This window comes from Salvia hispanica, chromosome 6, assembly GCF_029641045.1.
Source record: "Salvia hispanica isolate PSC_SH4W2 chromosome 6, Shi_PSC_v1, whole genome shotgun sequence".
NCBI classification, from domain to species: Eukaryota; Viridiplantae; Streptophyta; class Magnoliopsida; order Lamiales; family Lamiaceae; genus Salvia; species Salvia hispanica.
The window spans coordinates 24951273-24967225 of NC_142697.1; the positions used below are offsets into that span (position 1 = coordinate 24951273).

A 15953-nucleotide genomic window follows, 5' to 3' on the forward strand; every position below is an offset into this window, starting at 1 on the left:
GAAAAAGGGGTACTTGGAAAGGACAGGTGGCGGGTGAGAGAAGAAGGTGACACGTTGGTCTGACTGAATTGGCCCCTTTATTGGTGGTGTCCTCTATCAATGTGTCTGATAGCTAGTGTTGGGCATGGATAGTGCTCCTCTGTGCTCGACTCCATGGCAACCACTACCAATTGGTCAAGGTGCTTACACTAAAATATGGTGCACAGAGCACTTGCGTTGGTGATGAGTCGAGAGAGACGTGTAGTACACAAAGCACTATACTTTACGTAAGCACCTTGTATTCCTAGATTATCCGCCATTACACATCTCTCATGATCTATCACTAACGCAAGTGCTTTATGCACTACAACTTACATAAGCATCTTGTATTATTCCTATGTTATAGATGCATTATTTATATGCATTCTTTAGTCGCTAGTTACACAAGAATGAACACTTGTGAACTACCCAACTAAGTAGGAAAATGAAGTGATTCTTCATGTTTGTGTTCACTCTATATACCTAAGTTAAAGGAAAACAAATATTTAAAATTATTCTTCGTTTATGAGTTTGGGCAAGAATAATCACTTAGTTATGATTTACCCAACTAAGACCTTTAATAGTAATTTGATGGGATGAAAACATAAAAAAAAATTCATTTCATTTATATATTTTACATTTCTATGTTCATTCTATTCTATCCTATTTCATTCAACTTCAGTCATAAATAAATAAAACAATTTTTAATATTTATGTGCGCAATCTATATTCCTAAGTTATATGAGAACAAACATGTATATACACTATTTATGGGTTGTACATTGTATTCCAAGGTTATAGGAGAACAAAGACTTATATGCACTTTTAATTCATGGGTTCCACTAGAATAAATATTTACTTATAGGTTACTCAATTAAGTATATATAAGTGAAATGCTTCTTAATGTTCTATGAGTTTGTTGATACATTGTTATTTTTCAGTTATGGCACTATCAACTTTACCATATTATGATAATGGCCAATCTTGAATTCTTGATCCATTTGGTCCATAACTTTTAATATGAATATTCCCATTTATATCTCAAATTTGTAAGATGTATAGTAAATTGAGAATGTTTAGGTTTGGTACAAGTTATTGATGAAAAGTTACCATCCTCTAAAATAGTAATTTATGCTGGTAGTAGTTTCGTCTATGTTGTGAATTCTTTGTTGCTGTTCATTTTCTGGATAAAAATAGATATTCTCAGCATTTTTAACTAAAGAAATTTGTAAGGATAATGTGATCAATAAATCATCGGATTATAAACGGCAGAGTAAGAGGGTGCATGGGAGAATGGTGGAGAGCGGTCCCAGGGTAGCAGGCCCCGGGGGATGAATAAGAGAGAGAAAGCGGAGAGACGCGTGTCCAACGCAGAGCGCAGCAGGCGAAAACAGACACGTGTGTGAGAGAAAAATGGGATCAGTGACCTTCCGCCACGTGTCACGCATCAGGGGTGCCTCGTCATGCCTCAAACGACGTCGTGTTTGGCTGTTTTGTCCCCATTTAATTATTCAGTCCCCCACTCAACTCTCTTTCTCTCACCTGTCGTCCAACCCATTTGTTTCTATTTGCATTCTTTATTTTTTCAGACTTTAATAGTAGTAGTGTAGTACTACTACTACTTATATTATGTAAACCTACTATCGTTGCAATGCAAATTTATTTTTAAATTGGAATCGATGATTCGTCTGTCCCTTTCGTTTTTCTTGAGCGATGATCTAAATTTGCCATCAGTTATGGACTACAATCTTTATTTTATTTATTATTGAACCTAATAGCCAGAAGTAATTTTGCAAGAAATCATAAACTACATTACAATCCTAATCACCATGATTAGATTTAAATCGATTGACATTCAATTGCATAAACTAAACACCAACACAAAGTCGAACGCATACGTACGCAATTTGAAAGAATATTTAATTGTTAACAAGTTTAAATTTTGTCAAATTCTAATCACCTAATCAAGCTTGTCTTATCCTTGATTATTATAGATATATTTGAGGTCCAAAGAAAAATAGATTAATACTAGTAATTCTTTCTAAAAGTTATACTATATTATAATATATAATCGATAATGTTTTTATTTTAGGCTAGTATTATAGTACTTCCTATGTCCCATTAAAAATTAAATATTCTTCTTTTCGGATTGTCCTATTAAAAATAATATTTCATAAAATAAAAATATCATTTCTATTTTTCATTACTCTTATTTTATTCTCTTATTATTAATTTAAAAAATAATATTACATAAAATCTCATGCTAAAAATGAAATATTTTATTTATAATGAAATGGATGGAGTACTTTTTTTCACTAGCTCGGCTCTTAAAAATAGCATAGTCATCAACTGCTTATAGGATTAGGGTATGGTCTGGTTCCTAATATTTTGGTCCTAGTAGGCCGTATATCACATTAAGACGAATACAATATGGAGTGTTGATTAAGTATATAGAAATAAAGTGATACAAATATCATGCACAAAGAAAGCGCATAAGAAAAGTTGGTGCAACAGCATTAACATTAAGGGGTTTAAATAATTGTGTAATGTCTCAAAATGTGCTTATCTTTTTAATTAAATAGTACTCTCCCTATTACGCTATAAATGTTATAAGTGCGTTAATTTTTTGTCATAAAATTTAAGAAATTGATATTTAAAAAGTTGAAATAAATAGAGTAAAGTATTCTTGAGAGAAGGAAAAGTATACGAGTGAAAAAAATAAAATATGTGGACAAATAAACTAAAGAAATGTTTTTTTCATTTAGAAGGGAAATAACGTATTTACAGTGGGACATCCCAACAATAAAAGTGACTCGCTTATGGTCCCACTCCCAAAAATAAAAGTGACTCGCTTATGGTAATACGTAAGGAGTATGACTCAACTAGGCCCATTTACTTTTGACACGTTGATAAACTAGGTAAGTCTTGCAAATCAAACAAATCGAAACTAATATATATGGTACAAATCTGATTGAGTTATCATAAATAAATAAATTCCTAAAATCATCATAATATTAAATAAACCACGACCCTAACTATATCCTTACGAATATTTTGTGTGGATTAAACTTTATAAAGGCAATATCACGAGCCTAGGTTACATCATTAAGAATACGACTTCGTGTTGGGCAATAATTGAACAATTGAATTTATAATATAAAAAATACGAATTGAAGGTTCGTTAATACTCCATATTTAGGATCGATAAGAAATATGTATATAATGCAAAAGATATGAATTTATTGTAGGACTATTAAATAAGCATAGCCGATATAACGTGTCGAATGAATTCGATTAGGTTTACTATAAAGTAAGAATTAAATATATTTTCGATGTGAGGGTATAACAAAAGTTTGAGTTAGGTGCTTGGGTAGGACACGTAGCAACAAGATATAAAAATAGATACAAACTTTTTGTTGGGTGTGGAATACTTCTCCAACAAATTCTTTTTCGAGTCAAACAAATATTAATTGAAATTGGGATATTCAAATTACTGAAAAATTGCCCAAATATAGAGATGGCCCATTTTGGGGGTTACATCTCCCTTTTTTGTCATAATTTTTAGCATAGCTGTCACGCTGCAGCTGGTGACACAAAATGGACTCATTTATTCCAATCATTATTTCATCCTACACTTTTATTAAAAAGGTTGGTTCTCTTTATGGAGTTGTAAATAAATTAAAAATCCACTCCTAACAAATTAATATTTAATTTGAACGTGATAATTATATTACTACTAGTTAATAGGAGTATATTAGTAGTAATATATTTCTATTCGTTTTCTTATCTCTAGTTTGATTTTGATGAAGACATAAGTTATTTAAATGACAATTTCAATCTATTTATGTTTGATATAAAATATATGATACTATTGTTTATCGCATAAAGTCGTGTGTGTGACGGAATTTTAAAGTCGTATGTGAATAGAAAATGCGTAAAAACGGATGCTACTCTATGCATAATTCAATCTTATAGAATAAAATAATAGAAATTATTTACGCATTTAAGACTCGGTGAATCCGATACCTAATAATAGTACCTTTCAATTTTCATCGTATTTATGATATGATTTTGTGGACTTCTTTTTGCAACACGTAGATTGGAATCCTTAAAAAGACACTATGCTACATCGCCATTTGGATATGTAAATCTAAATTCATATTCTTTGGTGTATTTTATATTTATGTTTGATGAGTATTATGCATAGATTGCCAAAGTGCTCATATTATTGTGATTTTCGAAGAATAGTATCTTGGATTTGATTTGGTCACTTAGAGCATCTCCAATGGTCGGCTAGCGACCGGCTAGCCGATTCTTCGCGCTGGCCGATCGGCTAGCCGAACCATTGGAGGCGGCAAGCGGCTAACCGGCGAGCCGATCGGCGTGGGCTGGCCGATTGGTGGGCGCTGGCCGATGCGCTAGCCGATCGACTAGCCGCCATTGTGGCGGCCCGATCGGCCAGCGCCGATTTTTGTTTTTTGTTTTTTTTTTTTTTTTACAAACCTATATAAACGCGATTTTCGTTTCATTTTCATTTGCACCACTTGTTTTAACGAGTTTTCTCTCTCTCTAACTTTCTGTACAAGAGCATCATCGCGCGATGAGTAACGCGGGTGGTAGCGGTGGTGGTAGTGGTGGTAGTGGTGGGGATGCTGAGGAGTACGAACGGAGGATGAACGAGGCTATGAATGCCTACATGAACCGCGAGATGGAGCGGTACATGCGTAGGGTGGAACAGCAGGCGATACCTCGCCCTCCACGAGTTGTCCACCGCCGAGCAGTGATTGATCGGGATCACGTAGCTGCACATCAGCGGCTGTACGACGACTACTTTACAGAGAACCTGCGGTTTCCCGCCAACATGTTCCGGCGGCGTTTAGAATGCGCAGGGAGTTGTTTATGCGCATCGTTGGGGCATTAGAGCATCAGTATCTGTGTTTCCGCTTCAGGCACGATGCGGCTGGCAGACCCGGCCACACCCCTATTCAAAAGTGCACGGCGGCAATAAGGCAGTTGGCCTACGGAGGCGCGGCAGACATGTGGGATGAGTATCTCCACATCGGTGAGTCGACAGCCCTGAAATGTCTGAAGGATTTCTGTGGGGGCGTGATAAGCATTTTCGGTGAGCAGTACCTTCGAAGCCCTACTCCCGAAGATTGTCAGAATTTGATGCAGATGCACGGGGAGAAGCATGGGTTCCCCGGGATGTTAGGCAGCATAGATTGTATGCATTGGGAGTGGAAGAACTGTCCGACTGGTTGGAAGGGGGCCTACACGACCGGCTACAAGTCAAAGAATCCCACGATAATCCTCGAGGCCGTAGCTGATTACCGGCTGTGGATCTAGCATGCGTATTTTGGGGTAGCCGGGTCGAACAACGACCTCAACGTCCTGAACTCATCTCCCCTCTTCAACGAGAAGTGCCAGGGCGTCGGTCCAGCCGTCTCATTTGTGGCCAACGGCAACCGGCATGATATGGGCTACTACTTGGCGGATGGGATATACCCTCGGTGGCCGGTCTTTGTGAAGACGATCAGACAAACAAGTGATGAAAAGAAGGCCTACTTTGCGGAACGACAGGAGTCGGCGCGCAAGGACGTGGAGCGCGCATTTGGTGTGCTCCAGTCTCGATGGGCGGCAATTAAGGGTCCAACGCGTTTCCCAGATAATGTACGCCTGCATTATCCTGCACAACATGATCGTCGAAGACGAAGGCGTACAACTGACTAGTTGGGTCAATGACAATGAAGCCGGTCCAAGCCACGGAACGGCCACCCCTAGTGTACAACAGGGGGTACCTCTTGATGAAGCCGGCCGCCTCAAGGAATTTGCCAACATGCGCCAAGTGGATGCTCATATTCAACTCCAAAAGGATATAATTGAAGAGTTGTGGGCACGGAGGATTGCACGGCGATAGTTTTTTTTTCTTTATTATGTACCTTTTTAAATGTAATTTTTTTTTATCTATGTACCTTTTTTATAAGCAATTAATGAATTTTCCCGTATATGTCTCGTAAATTTAATTCCGTAATTTAATCGTAATTTTAATTCCGTAAATGTAGTATATTTTGAATTATTTTTATTGCGGCTGGCCTATGGCTGACCTAAATCTGATGTGGCAGGTGGATTTTTTAGTGTTGCTGACGTGGCAGGGGAGAGAATGGCTAGCCTATTGCTGGCTATGTACTATTGCGGATGCTCTTAAGGCATTCGCAATATAGCCTCGTTCTTGAACATTATACAATGATCGGATGAGATGCCGATTTAACGGACGCTGCCTTCATAAGAGTTGGGTGGCACTAGGCCATTTTGCAGATTGTCTGATTACATTTCCAATAAAGTTATATTTTAGTACAAAATGTTTAATATTTTTTTAACAAGTACTGTTGTTAATTTTAAGTGGATGATAAAAGCTAGTGTTGCTATTTCAATCATGGATGAAAATAATAGAATAAAATTGTATAATAAATAAATAATTGTAATAATAAGAGCATCCGCAGCGGTGAACCTTTTGGTGTCCGTCCGTTCCGCTGAGCAGGCGGCGTCCGTCCGCCGCTGAAGCTCGTCCGTCCGTGCCGCTGAGCAACCCTACGTGGCACGTCCTGATTAGCCAACGGCTTAGCCGTTGGCAAATTCGATTTTTATTCTTATTTTTAAAAAAAATTCATAAATAATTCGAAATAATACCAAAAAAAATATTAGATTCCCAAAAAATAGAGCCGTTTATGGACGTTTTTTTTGGATTTTTGTGATTTTTTTTAATCCCAAAATCATCTATAAATATATACATTCATCATCCACTTTTCACATCAAATTATCTCTCATTCATATTTTTTCATACTAAAGCATCTACATCTTCCTCTCTCACCCAAACCCTCTCTAAAAATTCAAAAATGGATTTCACCAATCTCATTGCGGAAGCGGAGCGCGAAGAACAAGAATATTATGAACAATATCGTGCCGCCTATGTCGCCGCCAATACCCCCGCCCCTCCTCCTCAACCAACTAGAGCAAAACGTCGCTACATCCCTCGTGATCGAGAGGGAGCCCACGAAAGGCTCGTTGCTGCCTATTTTTCCGACTAGCCGCGGTATCCAGAAGATTACTTTCGGCGCCGTTTTCGCATGTCAAAACGGTTGTTTATGCGTATTGTCAACACATTGTCCATCCGCGTTGAATACTTTTAAGAAGGTGCAGACGCAACCGGTCGGCAAAGTCTCACGGCGTTGCAAAAGTGTACTTGTGCCATCCGACAACTTGCTACTGGGCAAACGGCTGACCTCTTCGACGAGTATTTGCATGTCGGTGAGTCAACTGGAATCATATGCCTCAAGAGTTTTTGCGACGGCGTTCGTTCTGCTTTCGACTAGGAATTCCTTCAGGCACCCACCACCGACGATTGTCAACGGTTGCTTCGTCTTCACGAAACAGTCCACGGTTTTCCCGGTATGCTAGGCAGCATTGACTGCATGCATTGGAAGTGGAAGAATTGTCCGACTGCTTGGAGGCACAAAGGCGGCGGCCCAACGCTTATCCTTGAAGCGGTCGCCGACTACTGCCTATGGATTTGGCATGCATATTTTGGTGTTGCCGGATCCAACAACGACTTGAACGTGCTATATTCTTCACCAATCTTCGATGATGTTTTGAATGGTGTAGCACCGGCGATCGACTTCACCGTCTTCGGAAATGCATACCACATGGGTTACTATCTCGCCGATGGTATCTACCCAAGGTGGTCGACTTTCGTGAAGTCGTTCAGCAATCCACAAGAGCAAAGAAGGATTCTTTTTCCGCAGCGTCAAGAGTCTGCTCGGAAAGACGTCGAAAGAGCTTTTGGTGTCCTTCAAGGCCGATTCAACATTGTGAAGTCCCCTTCTCGGCTTTGGTACGTTAAGAATATCGCCGACATCATGTACACGTGTATTATCTTGCACAACATGATTATAGCTGACGAAGGACCGAGGGCGGCTAACTTTTACGACGAGGATGAAGCCGGAAGCTCAACCGCGAGGTCTCCCCCGCGCCGAGGTGTGCATGCGACGGTGAACGAGAGGATCGAAAGAAGACACACAATGCGCGATACAAGAGCCCACACTGAGCTACAAAAAGATCTAATCAATCACATTTGGGCGAAATTCGGCAACGAGTAGTGGGTCTTTTTAATTTTATGGATTTTAATTGTGTAATTTTTAATTTTTAGGATTTTAATTATGTAATTTTTAATTGTTTTGTATAATTTGTAATAGTATTTCGGGTATTTTTAATGCATTTTAATATTGTGGAAATGTTTTTATTTAAATTGAATAATAAAATGGTGGGACCCTTGAGATTGTCCTTAGCTAAGAGCACGGATGTGGGTGTTGCGCTCTTAGCTAAGGACAAGGAGTAAAAGTGGGTCCGGGCCCACTTCCGGTCTCTTAGCTAAGAGCACGGATGGGGATGCTCTTAGTAACTGAGAGTTGTTGGCAATTGAAACTAAAAATATAACATATAACTGTCCCACATCGGTGTCAAGAGAAAACTGAAACTAGTATATAAGTCTTATGGGCCCTCCTCCTATCACCAATTGGTTTTAGGATGGAACCCATGGATTTTTATCATGGTATCAGAGCGGGTCGCCGACTGTGGGTTAAATTTGACTGATCCAGCAGTATATCTGGACTTAAAAATTTGGGCCAAGTGGTCTAGCCGATCGGAAAAAAAAAAAAATGGGCCGATTGTCCAATCGATTAGAAAAAAGTCCAACCCCTCCAAGGTTCACCCTGAAGGGTTTGAGGGAGAGTGTTGGCAATTGAAACTAAAAATATAACATATAACTGTCCCACATCAGTGTCAAGAGAAAACTGAAACTGAAACTAGTATATAAGTCTTATGGGCCCTCCTCCTATCACCAATTGGTTTTAGGATGGAACTCATGGATTTTTATCAAGAGTGATGGATAAAAAATGGTTGATGAACTGTTAGTGGAAAATGGAAGCAGGGAAATTTAATGATATATGGAGTTACTTTAATTTGGATAGACGATTCAAAATGAAAAGATAAAATATACTCCCTCCGTCCCACTTAAAATGGAACATTTGGAAATCGGCACGAGATTTTATGTAGTGTTGTTTTGTGAGTTGATGAGGAGAGAGTAAAGTAAGAGAGATGAAAAAGTAGAGATAGAGTTGTTTCTATTTTAGGAAATGTTTCATTTTTAATGGGACAAACAAAAAAGGAAAATGTTTCATTTTTAATGGGACAGAAGGAGTATTTTTTATGAATGGAGTCTGGGAAGAAACTAATTAAATTATAAACATTTGAATTTTTTTACTTGGGCGAGAGGAAGTAGTTTGATTTGATCCCTAGTCGTACAAGACATGATCTTATGGTCATTTTAAAATATATTCTACTAGTATATCCCTTCAAAAATATTTCTAATGAATATTGGTAATAACTAAACAAGGGCATTTCTTCAAATCAGCGTATGTTTCATTATAAACGAATTAAAGTTTAGGACAGAATAGTTATAAGGCAAACTCTTTTAAATTTATTTTTCCTCTACAAAAATAAGCAAAAAAAAAGATGGGAAAGGCATATTCCATTAAATTTCATTTTCCTCTACAGAAACAAGAAGGAAAAAGAAAAGTTATTAGGGGACACGTCAGTGATTAGGACATAGCTGCCATAGATTCCTGTGTACAAAACGTGTAGGAAAAATTTATTAAGGATAGGCGTGGGTCCCATTTGCTCTTTGTGGGGCCCTGGCTATCTACGTGCCCTTCAATGGATAACCATAAATCCTTTGATTTGGATTTGTGTAAAAAATTCTTAAATGTTTATATGAAAAGTAAAGGTATATTGCCCTTTCAATTAACTTTATAGTACTAATAAAATTAGGCAGGTGAAATTTTTTATGTTTGCGTAATATTTTATCTATTGGATTTCTTTGTATGTGTCAGGCTATTATCGAGTGTCCGTCATCATTGTTGATATTATTGAGGCATCAATTATTAAAGTGAAGATGTTGGATTCTTTTATTTACTTTTTCAAGCAAAGGTTTTTGTGTGATTTGAAAAATAAAATAAAATTAGAAGCTTCTGCAAAACAAAGCTTGAATATTAAAGAACATCGAGATTCAAGGGAAAATGAATAATCAATGTGACCCTTATAATTAGAAGAAAAATATTTCCTACAATAATGTAAAATCAATAAATAAAAAGGAAAGGGCACACAAACCCAAATTAACGCACCAAATCGGCCCACAATCTTGAATAGCTCAAAATGAGCCCAAATATCAATCAACATACTATTTTCTATGTCTATCACAAAATTGGGAACAAATTCAATCAAATATTGCAAACTTATTGCAAAAAATAAAATTGTTCAAAAGATTGTAGTTAAATGATATGTTGCACCATAAGGAATGAATGCGGCTCTATAAGCATATGATGTCAAATGGTTATGGATCAATGCTGGCGATCTCGACTGGCCTGCCTCGGCCGCTGATTGTAGTTAATCCAATCTCCGTTCCCTGCTACACTGGAATTGACATTGCGCGGCCCTTGCCTCCTTGGTGACCTCGCTCTAATGTTGTTACCTACCAAAGAAGAACAACATCAATGTTGCAGCTACAATGTGCTTATATATAATCATCTCAAATTTATTAAATATATTAGGGAAAAACAAAGTATTGTATGTAAGCCAAAGATATGACAAGTAAATTGAACAGCTGAAAATAGTATTGTGAGATGGTGAATATGTTTGTTCTTTTACCTCGATTATAAGGTTTCTTGTACATGATATAGGCCTCCTTAAGCCCGAACATCACATGATGTGCCTGCAAATAAACGAAGCACAGTATTTAAGTTGTCGATATGTTGAGGAAAAGGTATAAAGACATGATGTTCTTGGGAAATAAATGTTGTTACTAGTTAGAAATTATAGAAAGATAGAAAATGAGTACACGCACCTCCACTGCACGACGTGCAGAATCTGCAGTCTCAAATTCCACGAATCCGCAGCAGAAACCATCCTGAAAAGAAGCAGAATCGAGTCATGGAAATTTTTTGAGTGGGACAAAGATGATGTGAGAAAATCTTGAAATGAACCTCGTGTCTTCTGATCTGAACAGTGTCCGAAGATGTGTTAACTTGCCCGAATTGTTTAACAACGTCAACAATTCCCTCTTTCGTAATGTCATAAGGTAATCCACCAATATATATACCTTTAGCTGCAATGATCATCAGATAAATCAAAAGCCACAATTTATTTATAGCTATGAAACTTGTTGGCTTAAACAGAAAAATCACCTTCTGGATAGGCACTAGTACTAGGTATGCGTTGGCCACCACTTGGAGACTTAGGTGCGACTTTGCTTGAGGAAGACACGCCGCCACTAGGAGGTGCTGATGCCTTCTGTGAAATGACATCACGAGGAGATGATGGTTTAGCCGTTGGCGATGCCACTGCTTGTTTGCTAATATGTGGAGTAGCTGCGGCGACTCTAGGAGAAATAGCCGGAATCTCCTTTGCAAGCTTTCACACAACATCAGAAATATTTTTTATTATACAAGTCTCATTATCAGAATATGAATTCAAAAAATGATAACCATCGTCTAACATACCACAGAAGCATAAGTGATTTTCGGGGCTACATTTACAGCATGTGTGACAACTGAGGGAATTTTCTCAGTTGTAGCCGGTTTGACAGCTGAGCTCACTTTTTCATTTGTAGCAGGTGCATCAACTGACAGTGGTGTTGCACCTTTTGGCAGTGAAGCAGCTTTTTTTTCACCTGAAGGAATAATAGAAGGTGTCGAAGGAGCAACAGCAGTACCATTTGCAAGCTTTTTCGGTGAGACAGGAAGATCTGATGCTTCCTCAACTTTCTTATTCTGAATCGCTGCTTTGAAGTTTAAGGCTGTATTGCCATCAGAAATGTTGCACAAAGCTGCACAGTTAAAGGCCAGAGTCGAAACATTTTACACATAACACAGAAGAATAAATCAATCTGAGTAGGAAATCAGCAAATCGAGTAAGATTGTAAATGTACAACACTAGGGAGCACGATTCTACCAGAATCCGTAGTCGCAGCAGCCTTAGTTGCTGACTCAGACACATCAGAAAGCCGAAGAATATCGTTCAAGACGAAGAATCCTTTTTCCTGTTTTGCCAAGAAAAAAGTCTGACTAAAATTGCATTTCACATTATTATCCTTTCTGGTCAAGCAACCAGTTACAGCAACAATGATCCCTCCCCCCATAGATTCTTGTGCATCTGTACTTTTGGCCTCCACCGAGCAATACTTGTAATTGGAAGACATGACCCTTTCACTTATTCCCTACACAAACAACAATCGTAGCACATTACAAAATCAGATCGAGTGCATTATTAATGTTAAGAGGAACAAAATCAACCATGAAGAAACGTATTTTGCACTTGGCAGCGAGCAATAAGATGCTTACACTTAAGGTTGTCACAGGCCTCAGAGAACCGTCCGCCTCAGCCCAGCCTTGCAGGCTCGACTCTTGGTAGAACTTATGGAGATTCTCAGGACATTGATTGAGTATCACATAAAATTGCTTCACGAAGGCATCTGCCACGTCAGCAGGACTGGGATGTTGTTTATCTTCCATTACTGCACAAACATATACCAAAGAAACCAACAAATAATTAGGAACAATTTATTCGATAACGACAAAGTTTCGCACGTGGATTGTGCGAGTTAATAACTCTAGATAATAAGTGCATAACAGAACAGCACATGTAAGACATCATGTAGGATTTAATGTAAACAAAGTCTAACTCAATGGAGACAGATAAGCGAATTCACAGAATTTTAAATCTCTGTGCAAATAAAACTAGTAAGCCACAGAACACAGCAACAATGGGATCAGAAAAAGTTGATCTCCATTGAAGCCTTCTTGGATTGACGAACAAATGAATACTCACATCAATGGCTGATATCAGAAATGCTTGATTATCAATTTGAAGCAAGAGAATGAAAATTTTTTATTGGCAGAGTAGCTGAAAAGAATTATTTAAACAAACAAGGTATTCATTGGATCTATTAAGGACTTTTGGTGATTGCAGAAATCAAATGAACAGGAACATACAAAACACACACATAATGTAATTTTAGTTAAAAAAATCAAGTCTTGCATAATCAGATGCGAGAATCAGAAGCATGAATCCATCAGTTATTCAGTTAATGAGTAAAAGCAATCGAGTAAGAAACATTCCGATTTGAGAAAAAAAAAACAGGATTTTACAACCAGTGAACTCACACAAACTCTACTTCATGAATCAATAGAAGAATTGAAAAAAAAACATGAACGCCCAAAGAGGATCCACGAACTCGTATCTCCTCCATCAACTAGAATCGAAGTTGAGCAAATTCAAGACAAAAACGAACAGATGCACAGCAAAAAATAATAAAAAAATGACATAAAACGTGAGGGAATGAGAGGCGTCAATCACGAGGCAAAATATTATAAAAAAAGAGTTCAACTGTGCACATACATTGAAGAAAGAGACAGCGACGCCGCAAATAGAAGAAGAGAATCGTCCCACGGCGAAAAGAGAGAGGGTTTGTAGCAGCTCTTACAATTCCAAATACAAAGGCAAAAATGCATATAAAGGGGAAGAGAATCCTAGAGCCATATTTCACAGTAGCGGAGAATTGGTTGCGGGTCAGGGTGGGTCACACTTCCGGATCCGGGTGGGGCCCTTCTGTCTCTTGCATGGATTTGACTAGGGTTGACGTTTTTCTCTCTCTTTTTGACTTGTTTCCTTATTTAAATCTTTTTATATTATTTCTCGGTGGCATATTTTCCCCGCTCTTCACCCAAATCATTTATTTACTTACTATTCATAGGCCCATACCATTTCTTTAATTTTTGTAATTTTCAATTTCAATCAATGTTATTCTCTGCATTTAAATTTTAATCAGTCTTATTATTTATTTCAAATTTTAGACATTTTAAGTTGTAGCTGAAAATGAGATTGCAATGAAGTTGCTTACATTGTAATGTTATGGTTGAAATAAAAAATGTTGATTTGGCTGAAAATGAGGTAGGAATGAAGCTGATTAAATTGCATATGCTGTGTTTGAAATAAAAAAAAAATACTCCCTAGTAACTGTATAATGGAGTACATTTAAGATGTTTTAGTTTGGTCAAACATGCATTTGTCACCTATTATAATTATTTTGTGGGTAAAGTGTCACACTATAGGCAGTTCAAAAATAAATAGTAAGATAATTATGGGTAAATTTATACCCTGAAAATATCTATAAACTAAAATGTTAATGAATTTTAAAATAATAATTATTGTAATTCAACATGTCGCAGTTGGGTAACAAAACTATGCAGTACTATATGAACTTAATAAAGAGTTAATTAGCAGGTTTCATGCGTGATTATTCTTGATAGACGTGCGTTAATAATATATTGAGAAGTGGGTTTCGTGCTATAAATTTATCACCTCTATCATCACTATCGAATGAGCTATTAATAATATTAATTACTATAATTACTAAATTAGGTGTGCAATTATTTGCCTTGCACATGGCGTATATATTTAACTATATATTGATAAAATAATAATATTGCTTGAGAGAACTTGATAGTGTTTGAGGGCTGCCCATGCTGCTTTCATTTATATTTTAATTAACAATGCTTATTATAGTAGCTTATTTTTGTAGTATAAAATTAATAGATATAAATAACATTTGTTATAGCGATAGATTGATATTTTTAACAATAGATTCAAGATTTACATATTCGAATCAATAATTATTTTCGTAAAACCCCAAAAACAATAATTAACCAAGACAATTTTGGAAACAATTATAGTTGACCTAAAAATGATATGGAAAAACTGATTTAAAAAACATATTTTCAGTTAATACGACAATCTTTCATTGATTGTGGGTATCCAGTCATATTTATGAAATAAATCCGTAGATATTGCATATTAATTGGTATAATGTCATGAATATATTTATCCAGATTATCACGAATCTGGCAGCATACTATGTTATACTTGTATTGTATGCATCATTTCATAAAAATAATTATATATACAGAAATTATATAAATGTATTTTATGCATGTAGAAACAGATAATGAAAATCTAATTTCTTGTATACATACAGATCAACTAAATAGAAATACTTTTATGGTATATTAATTACGAATTATTTTTAGCAATTTGATCGTGAAGATCCCAAGGCGAATTATTCATTCTTCCAGACCAATGCAATGTAAAGCTTTTGACATTAAATACATACACAAAACATGTAGTGTTGTTCTCATGTATTGACGGTTGAATTATTGTATATTGATAGATCCACTTATAAGTGTTATATATATATTGAAAATGAAAATATTGAAATGTGATAATGTATAATGTTATATTGTTAGCATCGAATATATTATGGCTCATATTATATTGATACTTCAATCTAATTTTGTGTGCTTTATTATAATTTTTTGTTGATATTGGTAACGCAATAATAAGCTTCTTAATTTCATTTTAATGGACGTATAGTGACAAAGTTTTATCCATCTCAACACATCTATTAATATTTATAATACATAGAATAAAGATATATTGAAGAAGAATGTAGTTTTGCATTATTTTGTTAATAAAATTTCATCTCTAAATAAGTTATCTCCCCTACCATACATGCCAAGAGAATATTTTAACTGTTACTACATTTTACCAGAAACTTTTTACTCTTTAAAAGAATAGTACTCATATCAAACTCAATATGAATATATATTAAAGATCTGAATTTGAGGTAAAAATGGTCAAAAATAAAAGAATCTAAACGCCTAGACATACTTATTTTTCTTTCCAAATTTTATTCACATGCATTATTATTCTGAAGCCACATGAATATATTTACAATTTTTTATAAAATAAACTAAATAATTAAAACAGCT

The 15953-nt window shown here is 36.4% G+C and overlaps 1 protein-coding gene across 2 annotated transcripts; it reads right to left on the reverse strand.

The window, feature by feature from the left end:
- Positions 1 to 10244: 10244 nt before the first annotated feature.
- Positions 10245 to 13622, reverse strand: LOC125208187 (nuclear transport factor 2-like). 2 transcript variants are annotated; one of them, XM_048107771.2, is made up of 9 exons: positions 13525 to 13622; positions 12468 to 12640; positions 12079 to 12343; positions 11628 to 11953; positions 11313 to 11538; positions 11112 to 11233; positions 10973 to 11035; positions 10777 to 10840; positions 10245 to 10600 (listed from the first exon to the last, which is right to left on the reverse strand). In XM_048107771.2, exons 2-9 carry the CDS (start codon positions 12636 to 12638, stop codon positions 10470 to 10472), a joined length of 1368 nt encoding a protein of 455 aa, XP_047963728.1. In that variant the 5' UTR covers positions 12639 to 12640; positions 13525 to 13622; the 3' UTR covers positions 10245 to 10469. The 2 variants fall into 2 exon arrangements, with proteins under 2 accessions (XP_047963728.1, XP_047963727.1); XM_048107770.2 differs by lacking the exon at positions 13525 to 13622 and adding an exon at positions 13290 to 13433.
- Positions 13623 to 15953: the final 2331 nt, after the last annotated feature.

Excerpts from the sequence above, each read along its gene's own strand:
- LOC125208187 (XM_048107771.2), bottom strand. The coding sequence starts at position 12,638 with ATGGAAGATAAACAACATCCCAGTCCTGCTGACGTGGCAGATGCCTTC. Across the intron at positions 12,344-12,467 it reads GGCCTGTGACAACCTTAAGT|GGAATAAGTGAAAGGGTCAT; the intron begins GTAAGCATCTTA and ends TTGTTTGTGTAG. Across the intron at positions 11,954-12,078 it reads TGCTGCGACTACGGATTCTG|CTTTGTGCAACATTTCTGAT; the intron begins GTAGAATCGTGC and ends TTAACTGTGCAG.